The sequence below is a fragment of the Canis lupus genome, chromosome 17 (assembly GCF_003254725.2).
Source record: "Canis lupus dingo isolate Sandy chromosome 17, ASM325472v2, whole genome shotgun sequence".
Lineage (NCBI taxonomy): Eukaryota > Metazoa > Chordata > Mammalia > Carnivora > Canidae > Canis > Canis lupus.
The window spans coordinates 34,688,959-34,702,293 of NC_064259.1; the positions used below are offsets into that span (position 1 = coordinate 34,688,959).

General features: G+C 57.9%; 1 protein-coding gene across 1 annotated transcript; it reads left to right on the plus strand.

The window, feature by feature from the left end:
• The first annotated feature begins 6,254 nt into the window (after positions 1–6,254).
• Positions 6,255–9,624, plus strand: ADRA2B (adrenoceptor alpha 2B). The gene is given in 2 exon segments (XM_025454023.3): positions 6,255–7,346; positions 7,348–9,624. Coding segments are annotated over 2 exon segments (1,335 nt in total). The 5' UTR covers positions 6,255–6,474; the 3' UTR covers positions 7,811–9,624.
• The last annotated feature ends 3,711 nt before the right edge of the window (positions 9,625–13,335 follow it).

Below are 13,335 nucleotides of genomic sequence, written 5' to 3' on the forward strand. Positions count from 1 at the left end.
TCTTCCTTTAGCAAAGCCCTACCCTTAGCTCCTGGCTTCCTGGGGGAAGGCTATCCCAAGAGTGAAGAAAGTCTCTGGCCCTGGGGAGAAAGTATTCTTGTGGCCTGCTGGGAGCCCCAGTTGGAGTAGGAGGGAAGTAGGAGCCTGTGTCCTTGCCCTATGGGGCCCAGTGCCTCTGATATTCTGGGGAGAAGGTAGAAATAAAATTGGGTACTTGCTCCAGGAGCCAGGTACTGGGCTACGTGTGAGTGCATTTAATCCTGCTGACCTGGGAGGGGCCCTCTGGTGGTTATACCCACTCTGGGAAACAGGTGGACATGGCTGGGGGAGCAGGGCTGAGGCTTGCAGTGCTTTGGTTCTGGGGAGGGCTTGGCCTTTGCCAGCCCCTGGGCTGAGCCAAGGGGATATGAGGGCTTGTGTGCAGGAGGCTGGAGCTTCTTGCCCTCCATCCATCTTGGGTTTCAGTCTTCAACCAGGGATTTTTCTCAGACTGAACAGGGTCCTGGTCTCAGGGATTAGCAGCAGGGAAAGGTCATGGGTGGGGAACACACTGTCCCTCTACCTCCCTCTGGACCTGAGAGTATTGTCTGGGTGAGTTTAGAGTGGGTGGGTGCTGGGAGTATCTAGCCATGTTCCTAGCATGGTGACAGCTCCCCTGGGAGATTCCCAAGCAAACATTGAGAGTGTATGTAGTGTCCCCATTTATCAGAGAAACAAGTGACTGCCTTACCACCTTAGAGACCACCTATGGATCTCAAAGTAGAGACCTCTGGTGCAGGGCTGGGCATTCTTGGTGACCACACTGGGTCAGAGGAGGTGAAGTGTTCTGTGCCCTGTGAGGCCCTCCTAGCTCTCAGAAGCTGTGCATCATTAGCCTCCATTAGGATGTGGCTTTTGGATTCTCCAAAATTTGGGTTCTTTTGGGTGGAGGGGCTGGCCAAGCCTCATGGCTCAAGGGCAAGAGTGTTTCCTCCCTCATCTTTGGGGGTGATCAGGGATGAGGCTGTCCTTGTCTCCCCCCCCCCCCCCTCCAAAAGTCACCTAGCACTACAGACCCCATTCTCCAGGCCTAGTCCACTAGCCCAACCCTGCCCCTATGGTCCAGCCTTGGCTTAGCCTCTGAAGTCCTGGAAGGGGGGTGGGGTATGCTAGGGATGAAGCCATGGGCTGTTAACTGGAACCCGGTGGCTAGCAACCCATCTCAGGCTCTCTGGCCTATTCCCTAATCCCCCAACCACCTATTTATTCATTCGACAGAATCTATTGAATTAGGTGCCAGGCTGGCTATGCTCTTGCCATTGGGATTAACCCAGTGAGCAAGGCAAGGTTTCCATTCTTGTGGAGTTTATTAAGATTTTGAAAGAGTGAGCACGAGAGCGTACAGAGAGAGGGAGAAACAGGCTCCCAACTGAGCAGGGAGCCCGATGGGGAGGCCTCCATCCCAGGAACCTGGGATCATGACCTGAACCACCCAGGTGCCCCTCTTGTGGAGTTTATTTGGGGGGTGGGAGAAGGATGGACAGTAAATAAGTCCTCAGGGATTGATAAGTGATGGGGGGAAGGAGGATATTCCTTTAGGTTGTTGGCATTTCACTGGGACCTGAATGATGGAGACTACACCGTGAAAAAAAAATCCAAGGGGGATCCCTGGGTGGCGCAGCGATTTGGCGCTTGCCTTTGGCCCAGGGCGCGATCCTGGAGACCCAGGATCGAATTCCACGTCGGGCTCCCGGTGCATGGGTCCGGCTTCTCCCTCTGCCTGTGTCTCTGCCTCTCTCTCTCTCTGTGTGTGACTATAATAAATAAAAATTAAAAAAAAAAATCCAAGGAACTAGTCAGTGTAAAGGCCCTGAGGCAGGAGGGAGTTAAGGTATGAGTGGAGGGATGAAGTGAGGTGGAAGGAGGTGGGCAGGGCAGGGTTGGAGAGGGATGATTTTATTCCAAGAGCAACAGGGAGCAGTTGCTAGAAGATTTTAAGGAGGGAAGTGATGAGCTCTAAGCTCCTAAAAATCATCCTATGTGCTCCATGGAGAATTGACTGGAAACAGGGAGAACAGGTGGAAGGGACTACAGTTGTGCAAACCAGAGTGATGGGGTATGGAAAGGGGAAGAGTGAATGCTTTTGGAGCATGTTTTGGAGGTTGAGGCAACCAGATTTGCTATTGGATGTACAGGTGGGGACACCACATACAGCATAGAGCCCTCAGGGTAAGTGAGGGAGTGTGTGGGCTGAATGAACCTGGAGTTCAGGGCAGGAAATGTACTTCGGGGAGTCCTTAGCATCTAGAGGGAGTTATAGGCCTGGATGAAATTACTAAAGAGAGTTTGGGTCCAGAATAAAATGGGAAAAAGGAACCCTAGCACTGAACAAGGGTGCTGCAACATTAGGGCAGCATTAGTAGTGTTTTTGTGCCTTATAATTGTTGTGGGGGTGGTCCTGTATTTTGTAAGTTGTTCAGCAGCATCCTTGGCTTCTACCCACAAGATGCCAGTACCATCCCCCTTCTTTTTGTTGTGACCATCAGGAATGTTTCCAGGTACTGGATTGCCAAATGTCCTTGGAGGAGAAAGGGCAAAATAAAATCAGTGAGAATCGGCAATTGGGAATCTGGGGGAGAAAAGGAGGTTGAGAAGGAAGGGAGCCTGTAGTGTTCTCAGGGAAGGGACCAGTCTGTTGTCTAAAATGTTGCTGAGAAATTAAGACACCCTTGATGGCATGGAGTTGCGAATGACCCACCAGGAGTAGATTCAGTGGAGGACAGGGTGCAGACACCCAGTGGAGGGTTAAAGAGAGAATGTGAGGATTGGAGAGAGTGCAGTGAACACTTTGAGATAGCAGCAGCTGTAGGGGGGCACAGAGGGCTTCCTGGGGCATGGGGGTGGCCCCGGATCAGGGGAGGAGTGACAACGGAGGGTGATGATTGCAGGAGTAGAGTCCTGGAGGACAGGAGAGGGTTTGGGACACATGCAAAGGTCTTGCCCTCCCAGCAGAGATGGAACTCAGTTGTAGGTGCTGGCGGGGGGTGCGGGTCGTGAATTTCTGTTTGAGGGATTTCATCTTCTAAGTCTGGGTCAAAGTCACAGCTTGGAGTGGAGGAGGGTGTGCAGGTGAGGAGGATGAGTGGGATACCGATTCTGAAGGGGAAAGGTGAGCACACTAGGAAAGTCTGGAGATTTGTGGTTATGACTTTAAAGCAAGGCCAGTTGATGCGGTGAGTGTTTTGCTCCGGAAAAAGCAGCTGCTTTGGCAAAAGCAGGGAGGATGATTTAGGTCTGCCCAGGCTTGGGGTTTTGTCAGGTGAGGTGAGATAGAGGAGAGGGTGATGGACTTGCATTATAGAGAGCATGACTCAAGGGTCTGGGAAGATAGGGAGGATAGGGTCCTAGGGATTTGAAAGGCTGGGGCTTCTGGGGAGAGCTAGAGTGTGAAGCCCAAGTGGGCATCCTCCCTATGGAGCCCTGGCACAGGAGAATCTGGGGCCACTCTTTTCTCTCAGGCCTGGACAAGTGGCCCCAGGGCTTTCAACTAAGGTGGCATGTCTCCCACAGCTAGGGATGGGACCATTGTCCCTGTTTCTTTGGAAAAGATGGTACTAGGTCACCTCCCCTTCACCCCCATTCCGAGGGCATCCCTTAGGGACACCTTCATCTGGACACTACCTGAGAGAGGTTTGTGTTATGTCATCCACTGATGCCAGACTGCCACTCCCCCTCATCATTTAGCAATCTTGGCCAGTATTAGGGACAGAGAAAGGATGTAGTGCTCAAGTCGGGGTGGAGAGTGATACGGCAAAGCCATATGCCACCACCTCAGTACATCTGAGTGTGAAAGTGGCACTGTGTACGTGGAGTCAAAGAACATGGACATTGGGGTACCTCTTTCTCCCTGGGAGGGCGAAGGGTGAGAGGTGAGGGCCTTGGAGAGGGCTCACCAAGCACAGAAGGAACAACAAGCTCCTGAGAAGGATTGGAGATGTGGGAGCTCAGGAATGGTCAGAGACCACCACCTTCCTGGTGGGGCCAGGAAGGTGGCCCGTGCCCCTCACGGTTTTCTTCTCCTGCCGCAGGTGGCTGGGGATGCATTAAGGCGGCTCCTGCTGCTGGAGGCTCTGGGTCTGGGATTGAGGTCGGCCAGCCCTGGTGGAATGGAATGGCAATAGAAGGTCATCACCCTCCATTGTCACTCCTCCCCTGATCCAGGGCCACCCCCATGCCCCAGGAAGCGTTCTTCTAGTTTGGGAAGAGCTGACTGGGAAGCCTTGCAAAGGCCCAAGTGGGGAGGAAGGGGCAGGGGAGAGAGTCTGAGCAGCCCCAACTGCAGCTCCTTTGGGGGTCCTGGTGCCTTTCAAGGAAAAGTTGGGTCAGGAAACACAGGGCTGATGCTGACTGCAGTGTCTGGGGAGATACCCACAGAGCCCCCGGGTCTGAGTATGGAGAGGGTGAGAAAGCGGTCCTTCAGTCCTTCCTCAGGGAAGGGGCTCCTGAGACTCCTCCAGCTCTGGCAACCACAGGCCCAGGCTCAGCCCAGCCAGCGGGTGGGGGATGCATCCATAAAATCTGTCTCCAGAGAGGTAAGAGAGGCTGGTTGTCCTCTCCCACCATCAGCTCTAGGGGCACGTGGACTTAGAAAGGAGCAGAGTAGGATGGCAGGAAGCAGGGACAGCCCTGGATGGAGGAGCCCCTCCACTTCTGTGCGAGCCTGGATCGGGGTGAGACCATGTAGGCACTGAGCGGTCAGTCCCCGGTTCTGGTCTGGTTCCACGAAGATGAGCAGGCGGGAAGGCCCAATGTGCGCGCTGCCTCCGGGCGGGATCCTTTGGAGGAGCCCTACTTTCAGAGGTGGCTTGATGCTTATTTATACAGAGGATCTCCTGCAGAGCCGTGGGCTATAAATACGAGGCCTGGCTCTAGGCTGGGGTTACAACACCAGGGGTTCCAGGAGTGGCGGAAAAAAAAAATGTGTCCTCAAGGCTGCCCAGAGTGACACTGGTGGCAGTGGCCACAGAGTAGGGCTGAGGGGGAGCCTATGGCACTTGGAGTCAGGGATGGGGTGGGGTGATTAATCTGAAATTTCGTATCTAGCTCCTTCCACAGCCATTCCATATGTAGAGGAGTGAGCAGAATTGCGGGGGAGGGTGTGTGTGTGGGTTGGTCACCACATAGTCAAAGGGATGCTCCTACCTTCCTAGCTGCCCCCGACACCCACTTTTTCTGAGTTGTGTTAAAAAGCTGAGACTGGAGTCCAAGCCAGTTTTCCTCTTACCTTTTTGCCTTTAGGGAAGGAAACCGAGAGAGCTGCGGGGGGAACAGGAAGGCTGACGTCCTAAATCTTTGAGCACTCGCTTTCCCCACCGGCCTTGGGAACCTCCTCAGGGCCCCCCAGGACGCTGCGACCGGCGGGGCCTCCCGGGTGCCCGCGAGCTGCAGACAGCGGGCGGCGGCAGGGGGCGCCCGCGACCCGGCCACGCGCCTCCCAAGGCCCCGCAGGTCCGACGGGGTCCGGTCGCGGCAAGGAAGCCCTCGGGGAGGGGGCGCCGGGCAGTCTCCCCGCTCCCCCCACCCCATCCACTCGGCTTGCTTCTCCGGCGCCGAGTGGGAGGTGTGGTTCATTACGCCCCGGGGCCCCACCCAGCCACCTCTCCTTGGGGCCGCTGGGCGGCGGGGGCAGGGAGCAGCCGGCGCCCACCGTCCTGGAAGCGGGGCTCGGGCCGGGTCTGCAGGAGAGAGGTCCCGCCTCGGTCCCAGCTCCCCGTTCGCTCCTGCAAGCATCCTTCCCGGAGTCCCGAGGACCCCAGACGCCGGTCTCCCCGACTTCCCGCGGCGCGGAGGCCGGGAGGAGGAGGGGCGGGAGCGCCCGGGCAGGGGCGCGGGGCGCGGGGCGCGGGGCGGCTGCGGCGGGCCGGGCCTCCCGCCAGGCGCACCTTCCGCGCACCCCGGGTCCGCCCGGCCGCGCCCGCCCCGCCTCCCCCCCTCCCTGCCCGCCTCCCTGCCCGCCTCCCTGCCCGCCTCCCGTCTCCTCCCTCCTGCGCGCTCGCCCTCCTCGCATTCCCCTGCCGCGGCGGGCTGCCTGCAGGCGCGGCTCCCGGCTAAGCCCGCGCGCCGACCCCGACAACCGGGGCGCGCCCCCCGCCCGGCCCCGCGCCCCCGCGCCCCCGCGCCCCCGCGCCCCCGCGCCCCCGCGCGCGTCCCGCAGCCTCGGAGCGGGAGGGCTCAACTTTCCTCCGGTCCCGGGCGGGGCGGGGCGGGGCGGGGCCGGCAGCGGGCAACTTGGAGAACTTCTCCGGGGAGGACGGCGGGTTCGCCGGTACCGGTGGAAGAGGATGTAGGAGGGCGGCGGCTGGCCCCTTCCCGCCCGGCCATGGGGCTCCAGCGCCTCCTGCGCCGCCGGGGGGCCGCGCCTCCCGTCTAGCCTCGCCCCGCAGGACGGTGCCGCCCCCGCCGAGCGCGACCCCTCCGGGCGCGTCCCGCCCCGCCATGGACCACCAGGAGCCCTACTCGGTGCAGGCCACCGCGGCCATCGCGGCGGTCATCACGTTCCTCATCCTCTTCACCATCTTCGGCAACGCGCTGGTCATCCTGGCCGTGTTGACGAGCCGCTCGCTGCGCGCCCCGCAGAACCTGTTCCTGGTGTCGCTGGCCGCAGCCGACATCCTGGTGGCCACGCTCATCATCCCCTTCTCGCTGGCCAACGAGCTGCTGGGCTACTGGTACTTCCGGCGCACGTGGTGCGAGGTGTACTTGGCGCTCGACGTGCTCTTCTGCACCTCGTCCATCGTGCACCTGTGCGCCATCAGCCTGGACCGCTACTGGGCCGTGAGTCGCGCGCTCGAGTACAACTCCAAGCGCACCCCGCGCCGCATCAAGTGCATCATCCTCACCGTGTGGCTCATCGCAGCGGTCATCTCCCTGCCGCCGCTTATCTACAAGGGCGACCAGGGGCCCCAGCCCCGCGGGCGCCCACAGTGCAAACTCAACCAAGAAGCCTGGTACATCCTGGCCTCTAGCATCGGCTCCTTCTTTGCGCCCTGCCTCATCATGATCCTTGTCTACCTGCGCATCTACTTGATCGCCAAACGCAGTCACCGCAGAGGTCCCAGGGCCGCGGGGGGCCGCGGGGAGGGTGAGTCCAAGCAGCCCCACTCGGTCCCCACGGCAGCTTCAACCAAACTGCCAACCCTGGCCTCTCTGGCTGCTTCTGGAGAGGCCAATGGACACTCGAAGCCTACTGGGGAGAAGGAAGAGGGCGATACCTCTGAAGATCCGGGGACCCCTGCCTTGCCACCCAGCTGGTCAGCCGTTCCCAACCCAGGCCAGAGTCAGAAGGAAGGCGTGTGTGGGGCATCTCCAGGAGGAGGAAGCCGAGATGGAGGAAGGGGAGGAAGAGTGTGAGCCTCAGGCCTTACCGGCGTCTCCTGCGGCAGCTTGTAGCCCACCCCTGCGGCAGCCACAGGGTTCTCGGGTGCTGGCAACTCTACGTGGCCAGGTGCTCCTGGGCAGGGGTGTGGGCACCACGAGCGGGCAGTGGTGGCGTCGGCGGGCACAGCTGACCAGGGAGAAGCGGTTCACCTTTGTGCTGGCCGTGGTCATTGGTGTTTTTGTGCTCTGCTGGTTCCCTTTCTTCTTCAGCTACAGCCTGGGTGCCATCTGCCCACAGCACTGCAAGGTGCCCCATGGTCTCTTCCAGTTCTTCTTCTGGATTGGCTACTGTAACAGCTCGCTGAACCCTGTCATCTATACCATCTTTAACCAGGACTTTCGCCGTGCCTTCCGAAGGATCCTCTGCCGCCAGTGGACCCAGACGGCATGGTGAGCCACCTGCCCGCCACCCATGTGGGGTTGGTGCCAGGTGGCACCAGGGCCACTCTGATTCTTCCCTGTTTTATGTGGCCACCTCGCTGGGGCTTTCTCGTCCTGCAGACCTCATCTTGGGAGCCCCCTGGGAGGGACAGGGGCAGGGGTGCTGTTAGCAGGGGTCCATCTGAAGCCTCTAAAGCCAGGCCAGGATAGAGCACTTCCCTCCCAGTACCCAAAGCCCCTGCAAGTACCCATGAGTGGGCTTTCCTTTTCTCCAGGACCCTGTGTTTCCTGGCTGGTCACTTGCTTGTGGTGGTTTTGTTTCTCATCTTCCCCTGGTAAAGAGCAGGAAGCCAGCCTTCCACTTTTCCCAGGAGGACGTGCTGCTGAGGAGGAGACAGAACTGAGGGATCCACGTTGGATGCCCATGGTCCCCATCAGGTCCTGGGTGGGGGATGTTATGGTCTGGCACGGTTTCTGGGCCTTCTTCCCTTTCCACCTACTTTTGGATTTGTAGCCCCTTTAAGGGCCAGAACCTTTTCTGGAATCGTTTTCCTCACCGGGCACCCTCTGGGAGGTGGGCATGTACCAGTGGATGCCTAGCCTTGGTGGGGTGGTCTGGAGGCCTGGCCTCTGCCTCAACAGGAGATCCCCCTGATCACTAGCATTCACCCCCTGCAAAAACCTGGCAACAATGGTTTGCCGCCTACTTGCTGCAGGAAGATGAAAGCCTTTGCAGAAAGCTTTGAGCTCCATGGGGAAACGCACTAGAGAACCAGAAAATGTGATTATTTGGTGACATAAAAAGCCCCTTTCTCTGTGTTTACCACCACCTGTCTTCCTGTAGACTTTTGTTCTGTGCTTGGGGTGTGTGAATTCTTACCCCAAACTGGAAGGGGGGAATGATAGAACCACTATTTCAGTCTAAGGATTTCTTCGAGAACGCATTCTTGCGCCTGCAAGGGTTTAGTTATTCTGCTGCATGACAACTTCTCGACATTTCACCTACAACACTATGGGGGTTTTCAGTGGCTTGGGCCCCGCAATGGGGGAAAAGTCTTTTGTCATCAAGCAGGCTAATTGTTTCCCCACAATAGCTAAAAATACCCACACCATGGGAGCAGTCTGGGGTGAGAGCCTGGGGTGGGTGACAGAGCTCCTGGGTGTGGTGCTGGGGCTAGAACAGGTGAATGAGGGCCCTGTGGACTCCTGCAGGAGCCTCCCACCAGAGCGCCCAGGCCAGGGCTCCAAGCCCCCAGTGGGTCCCTGTGATGTATAACCGACCCTACCCTGGGTGGGGGCCAGTTGGCCATCTCTGACCCAGCCCCATTGCTCTATCCCCCTGATGGGGCTCCAGGGGCCTCTCCCTCCTGGTTGTCTCCCCATCCCAGGACCCGACAACCAGAGCACTTGGGAGCATTTGAAGGACGTTTCCCCTTCTCCAAGGAGTGGCCCTGCTTTGACATTAAGCCAGCAGGTATCTAGTATTGGCACAGTGGCACTCTGGTGGGCCTGGCCAGATTTGGAGAAGTCCTGAGAGAGTTTTCTGGGGTGCAGGGAATGGAGAAGACCAAAGAATCCCTTCTGGGGATAGGGACTCCCTCAAGCTCAGTGTAAAGCCTGGGCATGGTCTTGGGGCGAGGCTGGGGAGGCTGGGGCCAGGGGAATGGCTGACGTGTGACATCTGCTGACTGGTCTTGTGTGTGTCCCATGGGACTCCTGCAATTGTGGCTGCCTGTGGCCCCCTTGTTGTGATATGCAGGTGTTTTTGTTTTGTTTTGTTTTTTTAAAGTCCGAGCTATTTTATCAATAAAGGATATTTTGTAATAATTGAGCTGTGTCCTTGTTGCCCAAAGGCTGCCAAGAGTAATTATTTCTCAGCTACTTGCATAGTATCTCTAAGCATGGGCTCCCTCCCAGGGCCACTTGCCCTTTCCTCCCCTAGGCGTGGCTGCCTGGTACCTACTTACCTGCCCACCTGCTTTGTCCACTCAGCATCCCTTATTGCAAGTCAGTGGGATGAGAGTGGCCAGAGTAGCCTGAGACTGGCTGCTTGCCAAAGGAGGAGAAGAAGGGCTTCCCAGAGGAGGGGGTCTTGGGGGAAGAACAGGAGTACGCCAAGAAGCAAGATAGGAGAGGTGTTTATGACAAGGGACAGCATGTGCCAAGGGTGTGGTTTGGTGGATTCGAGATGGTTTGAGAGTCAGCCTGAAGTTAGCCCTGCCTTGTGGTCAGGTGTGGCGGCTGGGGGCCAGAGCAGGTCATCGGACACCACCCACAGGGGGCAGGAGGAACATGGGAGGAAGGGCAGGATGGTAACCGAGAGTGCTTTCAGCTGCTGCCTTCCATGAGGGCAGGAGAATGGACTAGAGCTGCTCTGCTCCGGCCTCTCCCACACTATGATTTGGTCACAAACACCAGAGTTGGAAGATCTGCAGATATCACTCCTATCAATCTCTTTGTTTCTCAAATGAGGCCTTTGAGACCCCAGGGCCACCCAGGGAGTTGGGTGAGGAGTTGGTCCACCAGGCATCCCGTTCTACCTCAGTGAGGGTAGCCTCTGAGGCCCAAGCCAGGTTGGCCTGGTTCTGAGGGCAGAGGAGGCCCCGGGGAGGGGTGAGGCCTGGGAAAGAAGGGCAGAGGGAGGAGCGGTGAGGCCCCAGGGTATGGTGCTAAGAATCCATCCAGGATTCACATTTCCCAGGGCCATGGCTTCCACCACAGGTGACCGATGGAGACTCCTATGTATCCACCATTGCTGGTGGACACGGAGACTTGATGAGAAACCACATCCTGGCCGGAGGAGCTCCCAGCAATTCCTACCAGCCTGGCTTTCCAAAGCCAGGGCCCTGAGCCTGATGAGGGTAGATTAAAGCAGCCCATTTGTTCCCATTTACTGAGCCAATCACTTTTCTGGCACTTTGTCTAATTACCTTGTGTAATCTTCATGCCCACTGTGTAAAAGTAGTATCAGCCCATTTTATTCAGGGGAAACTGAGGCTCAGAAAGTTGTACTGACTTGCCAGAGGTCACCCACGAGACCACACTGTCAGTGTTACCTGAGGGTCTGTGAGGGGTGGGCCCCTGTGCCTGGGGGAAGAGCCCCCTGCCCAGATGGTGGCAGAGAGTAACCTCTGCTGGAGCTGGACAGCTGGCAGCCCGTTTTGAATACTAATATTGAATATCTTAGTTCCTCAATCCTCACAATCTTGCTAGGTGGGGCCATTTTGCCAAAGAGGACACTGAGGCTCAAGGTCACCCAGTTGGGTCCCTGAATCGCAAAGCTTCGTGGTCCTCTTGCTCTCGTTCAGTAGTGCTAGCTGCTGGGGGACTCGGAACCTGCTGTTGGCGGGGCTCAGTAGGTGGTGGTGGGGTGACGGACCGCTCCCGTCTGTCACAGGCCTCAGAACATGTAAGCGATGGTACGTGTGTCCCGCAGGTTGTCCATTCCTGACAGCTCAGGCCAAACCCCGGATTTTATTCAAGAAGTGACTGGAGCCCAGAGAGAGATGACTCACCTGGACCACCCCCCCAACCCGCCCCAGGCACACGGTGGCAGAGCTGGCCTGGAACGCAGGTTGCCCGTCGCTGCCCACCATTCCACGCCATCCTACCCGAGGGGAGGTATCCAGACTCAAGGAATGACAGGCCTGCATTCGGGAAACATCTGGGACAGTTTGCTGTATGCTGGGGCCTGTGGCAGGCTTGTTCCTATTTTGCTACTTTGTTCAGGTCTCAGATGAAGAGCCTGAGGGGCAGAGCCCCAGGGTCGGGCCATGGTCACACGGTTTGTAGGTGGTGCAGCTAGAGCCGGATCCCAGGAGCCCTGGCTCGCAGTCTGCTTTCTCCGCCTCCTCTCACACCCCATTCCTGCTGTTCTGTGTGAGTAGTACCTACTTTTGATTTCACCCTGAGCCCATCTGAGGAAGGGGGGTGGTCGAAGAGGCGGGCACAGAGCAGCAGAGATGGGGGTGGGGGAATAGCACGGTCCTCGGTCCTCCTGGGGGTAAATCCCTCACGCACCCTGGGGGTGAGGGTAAGGGACAGGAGGCAGCAGGGAGCCTTGGCAGTTTACCAGGGGGAGGAGAGCTGCGCTGGCAGGGAGCACTTCTACCTTCTGAAGACCCTTCTATCACCTGTCTTAAGACATCCCCAGCAAAGGGAGGGACCAATTAAGAAGACAGTTAAAGAAGAGGTGGGGTGGATGGCTTGGGAAGATATCACCCCTCCAGTTTCATACACTGCGTAAGAGTCCGGGTCCTTAGATCACAGGGGACACCTGTGAAAGGGAGTCCAGTCTCAGCCTCTGCCTCAGGCCAGCTGCTGAGAAATTCAGGGCTGCTGGGAATTCCTCTTGGGGGCTTTGCTGCAGGAGGCACCCCCATCCCACCTGCTCAAAAGGTACCTGTGCCAGGAGGAGGGGGCTTGTGGTTTGTGAGTTCATTAGGCCCCCACGTCTCCCCATACTCTTCTGTGTTTGGGAAGTGGTGCTGAGAACCGGATGTGAGACCGTGGAGATGGGATTGCTGCTGGCTGGGCCTGAAAAGCCACCCACCCGCCCAGGTGGAGCTGATGCAGGGCAGCTTTGGCTTCCCGGATGCTGGCCAGGAGTTCTGCCTAGAGGGCCTGGTCGCTGTGAAGGGGTGGGTTGGTGAGGGGCTTTGTGCCAGGGAGAACTAGCACTGTCTAGTGCTAGGAGGTGGCTAAGAGTCCAAGGTCAGGCTCTCCTCTTGCCATCATTTGTCCAGCTGCCCCTGAGCAGGATTGGGTCCTTCCTGGGGCCTTGGTGCCCTGCCTGCCCATGAGGGGTTGACCCCAAGATCCCTAAGGTCCCCTAGCTTGAGGCTCCATCTCTGTTGTGCCCCCAGCTTTCTGGAAGATCCAGATTCAGAAGTTCCTGGAGTTAATCAGTTGTTCTTCAGGTCAGACTCTCAGGCAGGTTTAGGGCTGTGTTTTCTTCACTTCTGCGCCTTAGTGCAGAGGCAGGTTGGGTCTGGGGTGACTGATCCATTTGGGGCCCTCTGAGATGGGCAGTGACAGAGGAATAATGACAGCTCTGAGTCATCAGGACTAGTGCCTGATGTGCGTCATCTAAGATTAAAGCAACTACAATTGCCATTTTTATAGGAGAGGAAACTGAGGCGAGGGGGATTGAGTGCCTTGCCTGAGGTCATCCAGAGCCAGGACACCAACCCACCCAGTTTAATCTCAACTGTGTCACTAACTGGCTTCAGTATCTGCCTCCTCAGCAATGGGGGAGCAGGCGGGGGGTGGGGGGCACCCAACCCAGCAAAGCCCCTCCCTGTGCTAGCTGGAGGGCCTGCTCTGCAGAGACCCTACGGCTTGGCCTGGCCAGCGGTGTGTGTGGGGCTATCTCCCTACCTGCTGGTACCTCCATTAGAGCAGGAGCTGGGCAGGGGTGGGAAGCTCTGCTCTCTGTTAGCAGGGGAGGCGGGAGCACTCAGCTAAAATTAGATTCTGGGATTTTTCGTGCTCCTGCATCCGTCTGTCCTTCCGTCCGGCCGTGGGGAAGGCTGTTGT